Source organism: Cyphellophora europaea, assembly GCF_000365145.1.
Source record: "Cyphellophora europaea CBS 101466 unplaced genomic scaffold supercont1.6, whole genome shotgun sequence".
Lineage (NCBI taxonomy): Eukaryota > Fungi > Ascomycota > Eurotiomycetes > Chaetothyriales > Cyphellophoraceae > Cyphellophora > Cyphellophora europaea.
The window spans coordinates 488117-506881 of record NW_008481812.1 but is presented as its reverse complement, the minus strand read 5'-3'; the positions used below and the strand labels follow the sequence as shown (position 1 = coordinate 506881).

The following is an 18765-nucleotide window of genomic DNA, read 5'->3' as shown; positions in this document are numbered from 1 at the left end:
TCTAGTCAAGTCTATTAGCTTTAGTGATTGAGCTGTGCAGAAAGCAAAGATGTGGTTGATATGTGGTTGAAGGGAGGGTGATGTCAGCCGCCAAGCCTTGAGTGTTTGGTGAAATGCTGCCTGGAACAGTTTTGGGCACAAGCCACTGCATATCACAGGAGTTGAGAGAGAGACAAAGTAGTTTGGCAAATCGTACGAATGTACTGTCTATCTTGGGTATCACAAAAATAAACGTGTTCTACATCAGAAAGCACGAGCACCGTCCAGTCTACCCCGAGACCGACCCTAGCCCTCCATCGACGCCGGCCCCTTGCGCTGGATTGCTTCCATCTTGTGATCGCTCTGCTCTCGTTCATTTACATACAAATCGATCTCTGATGGTCCGGAGTGCATCTTGGACTTGACAGTACCAGTGAACAAAGCACGGAGATAAACGCCACTCAATATGTCGGGCAGACCATCTCGCTGCACAACAGTACGTTGTTGCCGTATCAAGTCAGCTGCTGTATCTGAGCTTTCAGGTCTTGCATAGCCCTCGACATCTCTAGCCTTCTCGCTTTTCGAGATCCACACATTGCCCAAGAAGAGATTGGCAAGCAGAGCTAGACCGATGAAAGGCATGATGGAGATGAAGGCCCACATGACCGCATCTGCGCCAGTCGAACGGATAGCTTCCTGGACCTCAGGTGGGGCTCTGTTCACTGCATCTAGGGACGCTGTGTTGTGAACATTGACGCTTTCCCCACCAACGCCGAGCTGTTGCGAGACGGCTGGATTTCCGAAGTAGGCAGCCATCTTGTTCTGGAAAACGGCACCCATGACCGTGAGCGCCAATGTGCCGCCGAAAGGCATGGCGAAGCGGAGCATACTATACGCTGGGGCAAGCCTGTTGCGGAACATCCCTGCCAGGTGGAGACTTTCCGGCATTAATCGAATGCCAGTACCAAACCCAGCAATAGCCATCATGGCATTGACCAACGTGTGGTCTGCATTTTTGGTGGCATAAGTTAGGGCAGAGAGACCGGCAGTCTCAACAACGGAACCGAGCAACAATGGCCAGAACGTCTGGCGGGGATTGACGTTACACATGAACATCGCGGCATAAACGCCAACACCTAGACCAGGAACATAGTAGAGCAGCTGGAGGCCGGATTCGCCTGATTCATAACCTTCCACTAGGGTAAAGTAGATGCCGATGAAGTAGAATGCCGAGTACATGGCAGCGCCTGTCGCAGCGGCAATGACGCAAACGAGAGCAACATCCTTCTCTAGAAGGATGTCGAATGGCACCATGGCTTTAGTCCTGGGGAAGAGTCTTGCCAAAGGTTTTCCAGGCTCCAGGAGCTTCTCGTAGATGATGAAGCCAATGAAGAGGACAGCTCCAATAACAAGTGGCGCTATAACACCAGCAGATGACCAAGGGTAGCTCGAGCCGCCCCAAGACGTACCGAGGATGATGAGAGCGACACCAGCAATGAATAAGAAGGCTCCTCCAAGGTCTAGGCTGGCGCAACCAGAAATCAGAGCATCCAATCGAGGAAGCCACGACCCTGCGTCAAACAGCGAGACTTGTCCGGCTTTGAGGTCATGCCTCAAGAAGACGATCGTGAAGGAACTCACTGCACTCATGCCGGCGCAAAGCACAAATGTGTAGCGCCAACTGGCATTGGTAAGATAACCACCAATGACAGGACCAACACTGTAGCCGATGCCGTTCAATAGTTGGAAGATACTAGTGTTGATTGCTTGCTCTCGAAGAGAAACTTGGTCGGCAAGGATGATCATTGAAACGTTGGTCATGCCTGCAGCACCGACACCCTGCAAGGCTCGGCCGAGCAGTAGGACTGCCCAGACCGGAGCAGCGGCACATAGTACGCTGCCAATGGTCAATGTGACGACAGCGAACTCGAGAGCTGCGAATCGACCGAAGATGTCGGCAAGCTGGCCAAAGATGGGGATGAAGGCGGTATCTGTGAGTGTGAACGCTGTGACAATCCAGTTGAGTTGATTGAACTTGTCGAAATGCGAGGCCATGAATGGCAGGGCAGTCGCAACGACGGTCAAGTCCAGACTGGAGGTGAAGAAGCCGGGAAGCAGCAGGAGAAGCAGCTTCCATCGATACTTTCGCGCGGCACTCTTCTCTGCGGCGCAGATCTCACACTTCGGAGCATCTGGTTCGGCAGCCGGTCTGTGGGGACATGACTGCTTCGACGCTTTATTTGATGGTTGCGACTGCTCTGTTGAGGCCGAGGACTTGTTCTTCTGAATCTGTTTCTTAATGGTGCGATAGGTCCAGGTAACGGGTCCCTGCATGGTGACTGCTTCTGCGACGACCAGATAATAGCTGGTGAGGCCTGAGGTCTCTTGTTGCCAAACGCTTAGCTTGAGTCAAAGCCTGTGTCAGGAAAAAGAGCAACGAGTCTATCACGATATAGGGCGGAATGTGAGGTGAAAATGTGAAGCCGTTCTGAAAGGGCGAAACATCGACATTAATACTTCGTGAGGCATCGTGGCATGTTGCCCTTTTGGTTCATGACAGTAGTAGCTCGACCTAATTACCTGAACGGTCTTCGTTCTTTGCAGGCTGTTATCGATTTCGCGAAGGGAGCCCGAAAAAAGGGCTGCCGCGCTGCGCGAATGCCTTTAATGGGGCGGTGCCCACATTTCGCGCTCAGTACCCCGAAAAGGTATAGACTGTACTAAAATGTCTGTCATTTAGCACTGACCCGGGATGAACGCAAGCACAAGGATCGTCATTCAGGTCATTATAAACTCTTTGTTGCTCATCTTCACGCTAAGCTCTTTCTGGTGCCAAATCTCGAAGCTCCACAATCCAAATCGACGTACTTGTACATTGCAGCTGCGTATTCGTCTTGGTCGGTCCTGGCCAGTGCTATTTCAGTCCGAGCACCAGAGCAGCGTCTGCTCTGAAGTGGCGAAATCTGGAGTCAGATCTGCCATCGGCTGCAGAGGCTTGTACGTTCTTAAGGCAGTGCTGCTGAAGCTTCTCTGCCTGGCAGCCCTGAATCTGCCTCGCCTAGAAGCCTGGTGTTGGACCTGCTTTGTTTAACGATCTACATACATGTTTGCGCTCAGACTGGCGGGTCTGCGCTGTGCAACCTCGGGCCAGGTGCTTTGAGTCCCATGCTTCCAGGACGTCCTTCGCTTGATTTCTTGGGTAAGCCCCACACGATAGTCGAACTCGGCTTTGGCCCCGCCGTTGAGAATCACTCACTTCATCGCAAGCGCTCATGATCAGAGGCCTCGCCGAGGCCCAAGACTGCCAACTTCAAGAACACCAGAAGGGCTGCCTGTTATTCGTGGATATGATCGCCTAGATTTGGAGACTGGGTTCTTCCCCCACACGTGGTTCGGAATTCAACTGGAGTATGTGCTTCGGCTGATATCTTCGTATGTGGGTTGTTGGGGTATGCCCGGTGATTTGGAGCCGATACATAATGGTCGTAAACGCTCCTGTACGAACATTGTTGAACTCCAAACCCAGCTTTACGCGTAACACTAGTCGAACGAGTTGCTGCAGGGCCACACTACAACCTTAGCGCAGTCCCGGAGCTACTTCGCGACTATGGGCTCTATGCAAATTAACCACTATCCCGCCATCATTGTCGGCTGTGGGCCCTGCGGCCTCACGACGGCGATCAACATCGCCAAGGCAGGAATCAAGACACTCATCCTCGAGCGCTGGGAGACCGTCGATAAATCACCCCGCGCGGCCGCCTATCAGCCATGTGCACAAGCCGAGCTTCTCGAAACCGGCACGTTGGACGACGTGCGCGCCCACTCGGTCATCAACGACGTTATCACTTTCTGGAGCGGTGGCAAGCGTGTGGCCTACGTCGAGAAGCGAGAGGGCGGCAAGATATTCCCAGCTGCCATCAACTGCCCGCAGCCGAAACTGGCCGAGATCTTGCTCGAGCATCTCATGAGCAAGTACGAAGCCGAGGTGCGCTTCAGTCAGCGGGTCATCGGAGTAGAGCAGGAAGGAGATCTTGTCAGGGTCACGGCGGAGGACCCCAAGACGGGCGAGGTCAGCGTTTATACGGCAGACTGGGTGGTAGGTGCGGATGGGGCAGGTAGCGCCGTAAGGAAGCTGAGTGGCATCGAATTCGAGGGCTTCAGTTGGCCCAAAGAGGATTTCGTCGCAACAAACCTACGTGGGTACCCCTTCTACGAGGAAGGTTTCACCGCCGCCAACCTGGTACTGCATCCGGAGCATTGGGCGGTGGTGACGATCCTCGACAAGACGGGCCTGTGGCGCTGTGCGTTCGGGGTGAGAACTGGACTAACGAACGAGGACATCCGCAAGGAGGTGAACGAGCACTACAAGCATATCTTTCCGAATTGGGAGAAGCACGGCGCGTGCTATGAGCTGGTGGAGCTGAACAAATACAAGCCGCATCAGAGGTGTGCCAGCACATTCAGGAAGGGGAAGGTGTTTCTGGCTGGCGATGCAGCGCACAGCAACAATCCCGTTGGCGGTCTCGGACTGACAACTGGGTTGCTGGACGCGGGACCGTTGGGCAGGGGATTGGCCGCGGTCATTAGTGGAAAGGCACCCGAGTCCATTATGGACAAGTGGGCGGAGGCCAGAAGAGAGAAGTGGTTGACCTACACGAATGCGTTTAGTATTGAGAACAAAAGGGTCATTCAGCAGGGAGGGTACCAGAAATCTTCAGATGATCCGCTAGGCGTCTGGGAGATGGACGAAGTGGCAAAGGAGCACAAGATGGAACACTGGATTGAGGAGGCCAGAAAGGTCACAAGAGATGCAGATGAAGCAATGTATAAAGCGATGGAGGACCCGGCTGCCCAGCTGGCTAGTAGGATGAAGCAGTGGGATATCACGATAGACCCACTGTGGATGGCCGAGTATGAGGATCCGGAACTGGTGAAGCTGAGGATGAGTTTGAGACCGGCAGGCTATCAGGTCCCTCTTGAAGCCTGATGCATGTGTCCGGGATCGATGACAAGTAGTCCGAAGAGAATAGTTGAAATGCGCTCTAGTCATTAAAAGGACAGCAGTGGATGTAATCCATTGCTGGAGATAAATTGGTGGGACAAAGTGCGTTGAGCACGACTCCGTTCCGGCTCTCCCCAGTATATCCTGCCTCTGACGCCTGCTGAAATAATATCACAAACAATATCTGAGACCTGGACCGACGTTTCGGCCTGTCGGGGGCGGCTCGTTTGTAAATCAGCCGTGCGAAACCATCGGTGTATGCGAATGGTCGGCCTGAGCCCACGGGCAGCCATTTCCAGGACATGCCAGACGCATTGGGTCGGCTAGCACTGACAGCCGCCAGCGCCTTGCTGAGTTGATTCGGGCCGCAAATCCACGCCTGGGCGAGTGTTGGCTCTCAAGTTGCGTGGACCGGCTTGATCGAGGGGTAATTTTTTCGCAATTGCGGTGAAGAGTTCTTTGACGTTGGTGGAGGTTTTCGCAGAAGTCTCAAAGAAGAGCAGACCGGCCTCCTTAGCATACTGCTCAGCATCGGCAGTCTGGATAGCGCGCTTGTCGGGGTTATCGGTAACCATATCTGACTTGTTGCCGGCGAGCGCGATGACGATGTTCTCGCTGGCCTGGCGTTGTAGCTCCTTCACCCACGATTTCGCCTTGTCCAGAGACGACTATATCATTAGCATTTCTCTTGTTCATTTCTCGTTGCGGTACGCACGGCTTGGGTGATATCGTATACAACAACTGCGCAGTTCGCATTCCGGTAGTACATTGGGGCCAAGGACTTGTATCTCTCTTGACCGGCAGTGTCCCAGATTTCGAATTTGACCGTGGTGGTGTCATCGAGTGCGATGGTCTGTGTGAGAAAGGCAGCACCGATTGTTGACTCTCGATAGTCGTCGAACTGATCTTTCACGAACCGCAAAACTAATGAGCTCTTTTTGCGCGTTAGTACTCAAAGCGAGCTCGGATGAGGATAGCGGCGTACCTTGCCGACAGCAGATTCACCTGCGACATGTCAGCGACAGTGCTAGAGCTGAGCGCGGGCGTTCATGACTTACCGAGAAGGACGAGCTTGAATTGAGCGAAGCGACCGCCTGGCCCAGGGCGACCTGCTGGTCCTCTTGCGGCCATGCTGACTCTTGACTGTGGATGCGTCGGAGTAGTCGAGAAGGCTTTGAATTGGCAAATAGTGAGGCTCGTGCGGTAATGAATGTCGAAGATATAGTCGCAACTGCGCAGGGTAACCGGGGAATGAGATGGCTATTGCCTACAAAGAGGCCAAAGACCCTGCCTGGAGCCGGGTCACGTTGGCTGTTGGGGGCGTTGCATAGTCGCCAAGAGAAATGACGCAGCCACAGCCTTGCTCGCCGCCGCATCATTCACATGGTGGTCCAACCGTCAATTCATGACTCTCTGCCGTTCTCACTCGCTCTCTCATACTCGCAAAGCCTCTCGCCCAGTGGCTATTCTTCTCTTCTGTTGAAGGAGTCTCGGTGTCCTAGCTGGTCTACATACCTAACAGCTACCATGAGCATGGCCGCCCTTCCCTTCCGCGATATCAATGTACATGCCTCTACGTCCCACTATGCGTTCACGTCACCCTCCACCCCTTCCGCGCCGACCCTCGTCATTGAGCGCCCATCCGGAGATATCAGACTCAACAATGGATCACTGCTCGGTAGCAAGCGAGTCTCTAGTATTGCTGGGATTCTGGGCATCATCAAGCTCAAGCTCGACAAGTACATTGTCGTAATCACCAAGGCTCAGCCGATGGGAAGGCTGCGAGGGCATATGCTGTATAGGGTCGTCGCTACCGAGTTTCTGTCCCTTCGAGAGCGTCCAGTCCACGACCCGGACGAGGACACCTATCTGTCGTATCTTAAGACGCTTCTCTCGAACGGTCCAATGTACTTTTCTTATTCATTGGACGTCACCAACACCTTCCAACGCCAAGCGCAATCGGATCTGGCTCAGCCGCTCTGGAAACGAGCAGACGATCGTTTCTTCTGGAACCGCTTCATTCAAACCGACCTTATCGACTTCCGCATGGGCGGCGGTAGTGGAAGCGGGCTGCGTGGGACTCAGCAGGCCGGAGTCGATCCTTACATTCTTCCGGTCATGTTTGGGATGCTGAGAATAACTCCAGCTAAAGTGAAGGGGACACCGTTCACTTTCGCGCTCATCACGAGACGGTCGAGGTTCAGAGGCGGTACAAGATACTTCTCGCGCGGTATTGATGCGGATGGCCATGTATCCAACTTCAATGAGACTGAGCAGATTGTCATTCTCAATGATGTTACTGGCGCGCCGACAGGCTACGCCGGAGGGCAAGCCGTCCAGAATGGCAAGGTTGGCGCTAGCTCTACCAATGAGACGCAGATCATGGCCTATGTGCAGACACGGGGCAGCGTGCCCGTCTTCTGGGCCGAGATCAACGACCTGCACTACACCCCCAAGCTTCAGATTAGAGGTGTGGAATCGGCTGTCGATGCTGCAAGGAAGCACTTCAACGAGCAAATTCGTATCTACGGGGAGAACTACTTGGTCAACCTCGTGAATCAGCGCGGCCGAGAGGAACGCGTGAAGAAGGCCTATGAACAAATGGTCAGAATTCTGGTTAGCTCGCCGGATGAAAACATCGAGTCAGACCGTCGCACGGCTGAAAAGTTTCGCGACATTGAGCCAAGTGGCAATCAGCGGATGGACCGTCTACACTACATCTATTTTGATTTCCACTCGGAAACAAAAGGGCTGAAGTGGCATCGAGCCGAGCTTCTGCTGGACGAGCTTATTGATGGTCTTCGGAAAGGGCAGTACTTTAAAGGTGTCGAGATGCCGGGTGACAATACTGGAGCTCTGGATGTACGTCTGCAACAGAGCGCTGCAGTCCGTACCAATTGCATGGATTGTTTGGATAGGACAAATGTTGTTCAAAGCATGCTTGGCCGTTGGGCCATCACTCAACAATTGACCGATGCTGGTATTCTTCAGCATGGCGAGCGTGCTGGGGATGACCGGGATTTCGAGTACTTGTTCCGCAACATGTGGGCCGATAATGCGGATGTTGTATCGAATTCCTACTCTGGAACCGGTGCACTGAAAACTGATTTCACCCGCACAGGCAATCGAACGAGAGCGGGCATGGCGCAGGATTTGAACAACTCAATTACCCGCTATGTCAAGAACAACTTCCTCGACGGCCCCAGACAGGATGGCTTCGACCTGTTTCTCGGCACATACTTGCCATCCACTTCTGGCGTTGGTTCGTCGCTCACCTTTGCCGACCGACGACCTCTGCTGGTACAAGCTGTGCCGTACATTCTGGCTGCATCGATGTTCATTGTCCTTCTGTCAATGTTCAGCCGTCGGCCGCCGGAATCAACCGTTTGGCCAGTACGATTTCTCACACTACTCTGCGTGATCGTCGCTGGCTGGTCGATCCAGTTCATCATTTCAAACGGCATGCTTTACGTCAATTGGCCGAAACTCAACACACCAGCATTTGCGGCCGAGGGCTATTCTGATGCCCTTACTAGGGCACACAAGGATAAGATAGTTGGCCAGTTCATTCCCGTTGCTAAAGGCCACGATCGCAGAGGTCGTAATTTGAGCGCAAGCAATGTGGGATTCATGGAGGAGGGCAAGAAGAGGATAGAATAAGATCCAAGAAGCACTGTATCATAGAAATAGATGGTCTCTAATTCTCAGTAATGGCAAGCTTGTACTCCAACCTAGCTCAGAAAGAGATGAATGAATTTCATTGGATGGGGACCTTGAGCTTGGCAGCTCTTACTTGCATCCATTGAGCGGCGGGTGTAGCAGCACCTGTTTTGATTCTCTAACACTTCTCTTCGACATCCATTCCTGTCCAAGGAGCCAACTTCACACTCCGGCATGCGCAAAGCCAATCCGTGAATTCAGGGTCGTTAAGTCTCTAGTTCAGCTCCTTCTTGATTGCGTCATGACTGCTAGCTTCGCTGGTGTTTCGTCTTGCCAATAGCCGTTGTCTAGATTTATCTGCAGATCCTATTGATATGCCTTCAACCTGTTGACAGAATGCTCAGAACTTGTTCCCAGACACGACCACTACAAGTATTTCTTCGCAAGCAAGCAGCTCACCCACATGCCATGCCTGTCCGGATCGTCCAGCGCATAGCCACGCCTCCGGCGCAATCGCCACACTTCACTCAATCCCGCCAGTTTTCCATCACACCGGCCGTCCCAGCCTCTGACTATCATGACCCGAACACAACTAATTCCCAGGAAGAGACTGTCTACACCGTTAGTCTCTCAGTCTCTCCTCAACTCCACGAGAGCATGAACCATCTGCGTTCAACTTACTTCCCCAAGAAGTTGAACCGTTTGTCAGCTCACCTAACGCTATTTCACGCACTCCCAGGTTCCGAGCTGGAAGCCCGGATCATTCCCGTCATTGACTCCATTGCAGCCAAGACACCATGTTATCCGATTGAAGTAGGACGTCCGGTCAGAATGAAACATGGCATCCTCCTTCCGGCTAGGCACATGGGCGAAGAACGCCTACGTAGAACAGAAGAGATCCATAAGGAGATGAAGCGAAATTGGGAGCAGTTTCTAAGCAGGCAGGATCGCCAAGGGTTGAGACTGCACTGGACTATCATGAACAAGGTAGATGATTCAGGGAAGGTCGACAAGGCCGAGAGGGAAGTGGGAGGGTTTCTGAGATCCAAGCAGGAACAATTGGCGACGAGAAGCGAAGTCGAGGGCTTCGTGACCGGGCTGGTCCTGTGGAGATACGATCACGGACGGTGGAAGGAACCCAGAGAGTTCAAGTTCCAGCGCCAGGCAGATGATGTGAAGGTCTAGCGCGCAGCCGCCTTCGAGCCATCCGACTGGCAAATGATAAGGCCAGCTCCGACAGCTCCCTTATTATGAGGAGTCGTTGATGCTGTGACGACACATCTTCGATGTTGGGTCTTCGGACGATTATAAACATGCCGACAGCAAGCATCGCCGTGCAGCTTGTCATAGCCATGAGTTCGTAGCTCTGACACGAAGATATCTGTAGTCTTGCTTCGTGAGCTTGCTCTGTACGACGAATAAAGTGCTGGCGTTTACAACCATCATACATGTCCTCGCTATCCATCTCAAGTTCCTGGCAGAGCCAAACTGCAGGTGTGGAGTTCCCCTTTGCTTGGCAAGGCAACCATAATAAGGCCATCATCACCTTCAGCTTCAGATAGAACCATCATCCATGCACAGCTTTATTTCACTTTGGTGATCATATAGCTACGTATAGGGTCCACCCCTGAAGATCATCAAAGCGTGCGACAGCCTCCTCTGCCATAGCCATTCTACCGCAATCAGCGTTGAGGTTCGACCCATATTGGTGGCTAGATGCGAACCGCCGCTCTAATACACCGATATGCGCTGTTCAACTTGAACCACACTAACTCTAGCCTAGCCTCGAGTGTGAGATTCGATACAAAGCTAGCTCACCTCTCAGTAAGAGATGGCTCGACTTCTACAACAACCAAGTCGTCAAGCGCTCAATCCGGAGGTTCTATTCGACCCAAGGACAAGCAGTCACTGCCCAACACTATGGGAGCGTCGGGCACAGAACAGGCTTGCAACATTTCTAGCACTCCACAAGCAACGAAATATACTCTTGCATTATCTGTATCGCCGCAGCTGACCAGGTTCATCACCCACCTACGCAGAACATGCGGGGATCACAGTCTCACTACTCAAAACCCACCTTTAGCACTGTTCTCTTCGCTTCCCCCTTCAAAGCTCGAGTCAACTGCAGCAGCCGTCGCCTCAATTGCTGCCAGGACGCAACCCTACAAGATTACAGCCGATCTGACTCAAATCAGACGTCGCGCCGTCTGCGTAGGCGTACAAAGCGCATCAACTCTGAGAAGATCAAAGAACCTCCGAGATGACTTGCTGAAAGCGTGGACCGATTTTGCAGCGCCCGGAGGAGAGGCTCCAATATCGATGTACTGGACCGTGACTAGTCCGATCAATGCTGCGCAAGAGAGGAATCGAATCGAGCGTCAGGTGAAAAGTCTTCTCAAAGCAAGATGGAAAGGACCGCCAGTGCTAAGGTCAGATGTGAAAGGAATGGTGACAGGACTGAGCTTATGGCCCTGGTCGAATGGTGCCTGGCTGAACCCCATGAATTTTCCGTTTCGAGACCAGGAGCACGTCACGTCTAAACTGGTGCAGGCGGACGCTGAAGGAACACCGAACCACGCATCGCCGGAGACTGATCGCCTGGAGAGATGGCGAAGGGAGAATCCTGATAAGTCTTCGCGCAAGCTTGCGGCCTCTCTTATGGAGGACGATAAACCACCATATTGACCACAACTTTGGGGGTTTCCGAATACTGAACAAGGTACGAACCGTATCTTTGTCCTCTCGTCTCTCATAAGTCGCAAAGATCTCCGCCGAGTCACACGCCTCTGGGCCACATTAGACACGGCAACCGCAAAACTCGTCCCGAAGTTTCCGGGAAAGAATACTGAAGGAATAGCAGACAGCCTCGCCGAGTGCTGGGAATCGTCGTTGGCCGATCACACAGGGAAGACTGAATTTGGAGCAACGGAGGGTTGAGCTCAGAAGTAATGGCCAGAGGCTGGAGATGATGCTGGACATTTGACCACAGTGGGAAAGAACGAAATTGTTCTCAGCATTCACGAGCAACCGCAACCTGTTATTGATTCTCCGTGATCATAGACCGTGGTGGCCAGCAGTATACCCAAAAGCTGCAGGCTAGCGGGTATCATGGGCTGCAAGGTACGTAATATGAGAGCTCATCAGCAAGTGACCGGCACGTTTACATGTGACTGTCAAGGCCAGGCGGACATATCTATGTTGCCGCATACACTCGAAGCCAAGGAACAGGCTGCGGTATATCAAATTTCTTCGAGACCATACTTGAGCCTGGAGACATTGATCAGGGCGACCACGTGAATCCAACAGAATGTAACGCGCAATGAGCGAGATCAGGGTGTGATTGTTCTCCGGCTCGCCAATGCAATAGTTGATCAACCTGTCGCTCCTCAGGCAGTGGAGGCATTTCAATGGAGACAAGTACACCATGGTAAGGCTGAGCATCAGCCTCGTCGTCCAAATTTCCTAGCTGCGTCTTCCGTAATGTACGGCCACCGTCTTTCAATGAGACTTGCGCCGCTCTTTAATCTTTCCATTCATCGACAGCAGCGGGACAGAGGTATTCGGTGACCTTCAAAGCGGCGCTGCCTCCAGGGCTGAGCTTATGCTAGGCACAAGACTGCAGACCACCCGATATGGAGGCTCTTTCGCACTCTGTCTGCCGGAGCTGCCGCACGAGATTCGTTAGCGGCGTCAATCCTTCATCACGACCCTTCAGTAGCACGACGACTTCGCGTGCCATTCCACCCGAGTCTCCGCTCTTCGTCGATGTCCCACGGTCCTTCCAACCCGACCTTCGGCGCCGGCCTATCCAGAAAGGCTACCTACCTACGCCCAAGCAAATCTTCCCACGTAGTCGACCTGAGAAGCTCACTTCAGAATACGCCCTCGCCGCTACACCATTGCCCAAGAACCCAGTCGACCTCAATGATCCTTCCCTCTCCGAACATGCGCGCTATAAAGCCCGTATGGCCGATCTGCGCAGATCTCACCTTCGCAGCGGCCTCTCCGAGCTGCAGGTCCGCAAAACTTCTCTCGACAAGCGCACGCAGCTGCGCTCGCAGATGAAGCGAGCCGAGTCCGAGCGCCTGGTCCACCAGGCTCCGCGTGAAGATGAGCGGCTCACCAATGCTTCCATTCCGGCTTCTATGAGCCCGGACATCAAGCACCACTTCTCCCCGGCAGAGGCCCTGGCCCTGCATGAGCAGAAAATGCAGAACGTGGCGAGAGCCGCGTCCCAGAAAGTGGCGGAGCGTACTGACCAGCTGCACACATTGTACGTCAACGCGAAGAACTTCATCACGAGCGAGGAGCAGCTGCTCGAGGCCGTCAAGCGGGAGTTTGCGCCCGACCGCTTTGGACATAATAATAAGAGCATGTGGGACAAGAGGAGCGATACCGGAGCGCACAACCAGAGATTCAGCAAGGTGGGTCCGGAGGGCATCCAGGACATGTTGCTGGGCCAGGGAGTCTCGGGCGGCACAACTGAGCCCAGGGGCGCCCTTAGGGATGCATTGGCGAGAAACGATGCTGAGAGGATGAAGAAGATTGGTGAGAAGTTGAGTGGTGGTAAGATCTAGGTGAAGCTGCGCAATAGTTGGTCTGCGAAGCGCTGGGCTTGATGAGAAGGGCTGGGGTCGACGTAGTGGGCCATGTGTACCCAGAGATCAGAATGAAGAGGTCGTCCATAGTGAAAGAGCAGTCTCAGACGTGTACACTACAGCATAGCATCTTCAGCAGTGTCAAGACTACATACGTTAACTTCCACACATCGTGCCTACAAGCCGTCTGTGTTTTGCTTGGCTGCCATCTGGATGCCCCATTGCCCTGATGCATCTAGAATTTTTTGTCCAAACCAGCTGGACTACCACATCGTTGCTCTCAGATGCACCTACCATAGCTTGTACCTTCCTCACCTCAGCGCTCGAACCCCAAGGCCCACACTTCCAGTTTCGAAACCTTCCACCATCCCAGTCCCCAGACACTCCTCCAGAGCCCACACAAAACGTAACCCCCACAAGTTCCGCCATTTCTTGGTCTTCGCAGGCATCACCTCACTAAACACGCCTCTAACCATTCTTGCCTTGCTCGCACTGCTCTCACCATCCACCGCGCCGTCCCACCGCTCTCTCAGCAGATACATCGGTGCCTCCTTGTAGCTGGACTTGTTCAATAACTCCACTAGATGGGCTCGGCCGGCGTTGAGCAGACGAATGTACGCGCCGATGTTAGGCACAGAAACCAGGAGATGGGCGGTGGAGGATGAGGAGGCGGAGGAGGTGAAGCGTTTGGCAGACCCGACTCCGCCGAGGTTTTCGAAAGCAGCTTCACCGCCGACGGCACCGGAAGAGCCGGAGAAGGCGCGAGAGATGGCGGAGGTGGCGGTGAGGGAAGAGCCGGAGAGGGACAAGTTGCGGGTTATGCTGCTGGTAGAAACGAGGAAACCCGCTTTAGTGAGGGCTGTGATGTGGGTTGGCGAGAGGAGACCTGAAGGGAGGGAAGTGGCGCGGGGGTGCTGCTTGAGAAGGTGTAAGTAGTTGTCGGAGACATCTGCAGCAATGCCAGAGTCGTGAAGCAGTTTCTGTAGAGAAGCTGTGGTCATGAGAAAGTCAGAGGCGCCACTGATGTCGTTGCCGCGACCAGCAACCTTGATTCTACGAATTTCGCCACTCGCGATCAGGGTGCTGATCTCGCGTTCTGTCTTCGATGAAGCAGAGATCAACGCATGGACATGTGCCAACGAGACCAGCGGCGGCAGATTCTTTTGAAAATTTAGCACTTCTGCTATACGCGTGCTGTTCATTCCTGCTCTCTCCGGTATCGAACAGAACATTGATTCTGTTGCGTGGCGCATAGCAGACAAAACGTCTACCACCGCAGGGTCGGGCATAATTGACAGCGTAACGCCGGTGGCATCGAGCCGGTCATCCTCATCCTCTCCATCATTGTCTGCAGCATTGGCCTTCACGTATGCCTCCGCGAGGGACTTGGCGCGTTGGATCGATGGCTTAACTCTCGTGGCGCCGGAAAACGGGGACGAGGAATGCCGCCGAAGCGAAGCAGAAGCTGGTTTTCGGATTCGAGACGAATTCAGATATGAAGGCATCCGCGAACTTCAGCTGGCACTAGAAGGGGACCGAGACAGTGATCCAGTGAGTCGTGGCGGACGAACAAAAACGACGCGAGGCCGCCCATCGGCGATGGAAGCCCGCCCACAGGGGTGGGAGGTATCTGGTAAGTTGTGTCCCGACCCAATCGGAGGTTTCGCTGGGGCCAAACCCAAGGAAAAAACCGGATGTGAGAGTCCGCAACGTGGCTTTGTTCCTGCATCCCGGAACCTGGCACATTCGGATTCTCTTTCCAGAAGACCAGACCACCTGCGTCATCGTCCTGCCTTGGAAACTTGACAGCGCAAGCTTGTGCAACACGTGCGAGTGCTGGTAGTCGCGTCGTCTCGTCTTGTTGGCGGCAAGTGTAGTGGGCCACGATGCTGTCTTCCTGTCGCCGGAGCGCGGGCCGCTCCAAATGCGCTCCAGCAAGCTCGGATCAATCCCTGCTGAGACCTCGTTTAACGACAGAGACGTCAGCTTGGGTGCTCGTACTCTTTCGCGTCCTTGCTTTATACTGTCCCGTTACATTGCCTGGTTGACCTATTCTTGCTCCTGATTCGCAAGCCTCTCCAGCGTTCGTCTCTTAAGAGGTGAAGGGTCAGGTGTTGTGAACGTCCAGACTACTTGCGGAAATGCACAAGCGAAGTTCTGGCTCTCCATTCTCAATTGTTCATCTTTGCTGCCGCACTGTCTCAAGCCAGTATAGTGCTAGATATTCAGTTCACAGCTTCACCCGCCTGCTTGGATGAGAGCCTGACCATACCAACCTGCAAGGCTGGACTCTATGAGGTTAAGAGGTCACGACTTCTTCACTTGCCTGCAGAGCTTCTGCTCCGAGAGCATTCCTGCCTGTTTCCATCCACTTCGGAACAATTCTCTAGAGTGAAGCCTTATTCACGGCAACAACGGATATCGCTCTGTTCACCTCAACAAAATTACGCGCCTACAAATATTGCATCGGAAGTCAAGCTTGCATTCTCCCTATCACAAACATCCTCAGCAAACATGACGCTCTTTGTCGCTTCGCTCTTTCTCCCTTACACTATCAACTTTGATTCAAATGAGTCTACTCCTGAGGATGTTTCCAGGCAGTCAACAGCACCTCCATCTTATCAAGATGCCCGCGAGAGCCGCATTGTGAGTGTATGGACGCCGGGCGCCGCCGTGACTGGCTTGCCAAGTGCTAGCATACCGAAGACCCCTGGAGCCACCACCAACCTGGAAACTATCTTCCAACCTCATGTCGAGCGGCCATTCAACCTCATGGCCCCGTCTCCTCGCGGAAAGGGCAAGCAAAATCCAGGTGCAAATAACTCGACCTCAAACCTCTCCACTGTCTCAACGCACCGCAATCCCCACCTGATGCCACTGAGTGATCTCTATTCTCCCTCCGAGGTCAAGACTCCGTACTGGAACCAGCCTCTCTCTCGCGCCAAATCTCCGCCTCCCAGGGACATCCGCCATTATAAGGCTCAACTTCAGGATAAGCACAGTAGTACTCCTTGGAGGGCGACAAGAACTACCCGCGAAAGATCGCGAACCTCCAGCAGTGAGCGCAAATTCAATGAGGAGAATTTCACTATCCAGAACGCTCGTCGTGGCAATGGAGGACTCTTCAACGTCATCAATACTGTCAGTGACGCCGGATTGTTATCTGAAAAGACCTGGGTTGGTACTCTTGGTATGCCTACCGATGCCCTGCAGGATCACGTTAAATCAACCATTGCCGAGCGCCTGGAAGACGACTACGAGTCTTTAGTGTAAGGTTTTACCCCAGTAAAAGCAAAGTCATCTGCTTACATTGAATCAGTGTCTACATCAGCGACGGTGATGCTGACGGCCACTACGAGCACTTCTGCAAGACCATCCTGTGGCCAATCTTCCACTATCAGATCCCCGACCATCCCAAGAGCAAGGCATACGAAGATCATTCGTGGTCCTACTACGTGGAAGTCAATCAAACCTTCGCCAATCGCATCATTAAGAACTACAAGAAGGGTGACAAAATCTGGGTGCACGATTACCATCTCCTCTTGGTGCCAGGCATGCTGCGCGAGAAGCTGCCCGATGCCGAAATTGGCTTCTTCATGCATACCGCGTTTCCCTCGTCCGAGGTCTTCAGAGTTTTGGCCAACCGTAATGAAATGATCGAAGGCTTACTCGGAGCTAACATGGTGGCATTTCAGACCGAAGAGTATGGCCAGCATTTTCTACAAACGTGCAGCCGGATTCTCAACATAGAGGCAAACCGTGACGGCGTTGTCCTCGACGATGGTCGTTTTGTCCACGTCTGCAACGTTCCCATGGGTATCAATCCCAAGAGCCTTGATAAGATGAGAGCTCTACCTGAGGTCAACGAATGGACTACGGAGATTGCGGAGCGCTATGCTGGCAAGCGCATCATTGTCGCTCGTGACAAGCTGGAAGGTATTCGCGGTCTTCGCCAGAAGATGCTCGCCTACGAGCTCTTCCTCGACCGCTACCCAGAGTATGCCAAGCAAACGGTGTTGATCCAAATCGCCACTTCTGCCAGCGAAGGTGCCGAACTCAGTGCGACCATCTCCGACATTGTCACGCGGATCAACTCTAACCATTCGACTCTAGCACATCAGCCGGTTGTTTTCCTTCGACAAGATATCGATCATTCCCAATATCTCGCTCTTCTTAGCGTGGCAGAGTGCTTGCTAATCACATGTCTTCGCGAAGGAATGAACCTTACTGTTCACGAATACATATACTGTCAGGATGGCAAGTTCAATAACAACAAATGGTCGCCCCTGATTCTGAGTGAATTTACGGGATCAGCTTCCATATTTGGCGACAACCCACTGCTTATCAACCCTTGGGATCATGGTGCATGTGCTGAGGCCATCAAGCAGGCCCTTGACATGGGAACGGACGAGCGCAAAACGCGCTGGCATAACATGTACGGCCGGATCATGAACCAAAACGGCACTCAGTGGTACACTTCGTTCATGGAACACCTCAAACACGCCTTTGAGGAGCATGCGGTACGTGATCTTACCGCCGTTCCTAGACTATCCATTCCAAACCTTGTCAGCAAGTACGCCAACGCGAAACAGCGGCTGCTCATCCTTGATTACGAAGGAACTTTGGCATCCTGGGGTGCGCCTAATAACATTATCGCATCAACCCCCAAACGTCTCACTGACACTCTCAATGATCTCATCGATGACCCAAAGAACACCTTGTATGTTATGAGCTCACGGATGCCTGAGGAGCTGGAACGACTGTTCAGTCTTGTTCCCGGCCTTGGCCTAATCGCTGAAAATGGCGCATTCATGCGTGAAGCTGGTATTGCGGCCTCCGATGAGTGGCTTGAGCTTGCTAACTTGGATCACGTTGCGAAATGGAAAGGCGGGGTCAAGAATATTCTGAACTATTACGTTGAGCGCGTCGAGGGTTCGAAAATTGATGAACGCCATTCTGCTATCATCTTTGATTATCAAAATGCCGATAACTCCTCCTCGGCCTTCAAGTCAGCTGCTGAGTGTGCGAATCACATCAATGAGGCTTGTACCAGCCAACATATTCAAGCAGTACCCATTGATAATGGGATCTGCATCTCAGATGTTGACACCAATAAGTCGTCCGCAACTACCATGATTGGTGACAATCTGCGAAAGAGATCGGAGGACAAGGGCATGCCAATGCCAGATTTCCTGCTTGTTATCGGGGATTCCCGAGAGGACGAATATGTTTTTGAATGGGCTCATGAGTTGGAGCGAAAGGATGTCATTGAGAGCGTACATACTGTCACCCTGGGCACCCGCAACACCACAGCCAGTGCGACACTCACTCAAGGTGTGACGGGTGTGATCTCGACGTTGCGAAAGCTTGCAGCTTGCTCTCAGGACTAGAACATCCTCAAACTCACTTGAGTGAGCTGCTAATGAAGTATGATCGACACGACGGACTGTGATGGTCGCACTGAACGATTTGGGCTGAGTGTCATGGACAGACCAGGAGTATGGGCAGAAATTCCACTATAGCTAG

The 18765-nt window shown here is 53.1% G+C and overlaps 8 protein-coding genes across 8 annotated transcripts; 5 read left to right on the top strand and 3 right to left on the bottom strand.

Annotated features, from left to right (window-relative positions):
- Positions 1-285: 285 nt before the first annotated feature.
- On the bottom strand, positions 286-2313 carry HMPREF1541_06400 (uncharacterized protein; the record flags this gene model as incomplete). Its single annotated transcript, XM_008720732.1, has 1 exon — positions 286-2313. One exon carries the CDS (start codon positions 2311-2313, stop codon positions 286-288), a length of 2028 nt encoding a protein of 675 aa, XP_008718954.1.
- A 1273-nt stretch (positions 2314-3586) lies between these two features.
- HMPREF1541_06399 (uncharacterized protein) lies at positions 3587-4966 on the top strand (the record flags this gene model as incomplete). Its single annotated transcript, XM_008720731.1, has 1 exon — positions 3587-4966. The coding sequence occupies one exon, from the start codon at positions 3587-3589 to the stop codon at positions 4964-4966; it is 1380 nt and encodes a 459-aa protein (XP_008718953.1).
- A 338-nt stretch (positions 4967-5304) lies between these two features.
- HMPREF1541_06398 (GTP-binding protein ypt5) lies at positions 5305-6112 on the bottom strand (the record flags this gene model as incomplete). Its single annotated transcript, XM_008720730.1, has 4 exons — positions 5305-5649; positions 5697-5915; positions 5967-5986; positions 6040-6112. The coding sequence occupies 4 exons, from the start codon at positions 6110-6112 to the stop codon at positions 5305-5307; spliced, it is 657 nt and encodes a 218-aa protein (XP_008718952.1).
- A 396-nt stretch (positions 6113-6508) lies between these two features.
- Positions 6509-8641, top strand: HMPREF1541_06397 (uncharacterized protein; the record flags this gene model as incomplete). The annotated part of the gene is made up of 1 exon (XM_008720729.1): positions 6509-8641. The coding sequence occupies one exon, from the start codon at positions 6509-6511 to the stop codon at positions 8639-8641; it is 2133 nt and encodes a 710-aa protein (XP_008718951.1).
- Positions 8642-9109: 468 nt separating this feature from the next.
- HMPREF1541_06396 (uncharacterized protein) lies at positions 9110-9826 on the top strand (the record flags this gene model as incomplete). The annotated part of the gene is made up of 1 exon (XM_008720728.1): positions 9110-9826. One exon carries the CDS (start codon positions 9110-9112, stop codon positions 9824-9826), a length of 717 nt encoding a protein of 238 aa, XP_008718950.1.
- A 2447-nt stretch (positions 9827-12273) lies between these two features.
- On the top strand, positions 12274-13218 carry HMPREF1541_06395 (uncharacterized protein; the record flags this gene model as incomplete). Its single annotated transcript, XM_008720727.1, has 1 exon — positions 12274-13218. One exon carries the CDS (start codon positions 12274-12276, stop codon positions 13216-13218), a length of 945 nt encoding a protein of 314 aa, XP_008718949.1.
- Positions 13219-13550: 332 nt separating this feature from the next.
- Positions 13551-14744, bottom strand: HMPREF1541_06394 (uncharacterized protein; the record flags this gene model as incomplete). The annotated part of the gene is made up of 1 exon (XM_008720726.1): positions 13551-14744. One exon carries the CDS (start codon positions 14742-14744, stop codon positions 13551-13553), a length of 1194 nt encoding a protein of 397 aa, XP_008718948.1.
- Positions 14745-15753: 1009 nt separating this feature from the next.
- Positions 15754-18629, top strand: HMPREF1541_06393 (trehalose-phosphatase; the record flags this gene model as incomplete). Its single annotated transcript, XM_008720725.1, has 2 exons — positions 15754-16508; positions 16559-18629. 2 exons carry the CDS (start codon positions 15754-15756, stop codon positions 18627-18629), a joined length of 2826 nt encoding a protein of 941 aa, XP_008718947.1.
- Between the last annotated feature and the right edge of the window lie 136 nt (positions 18630-18765).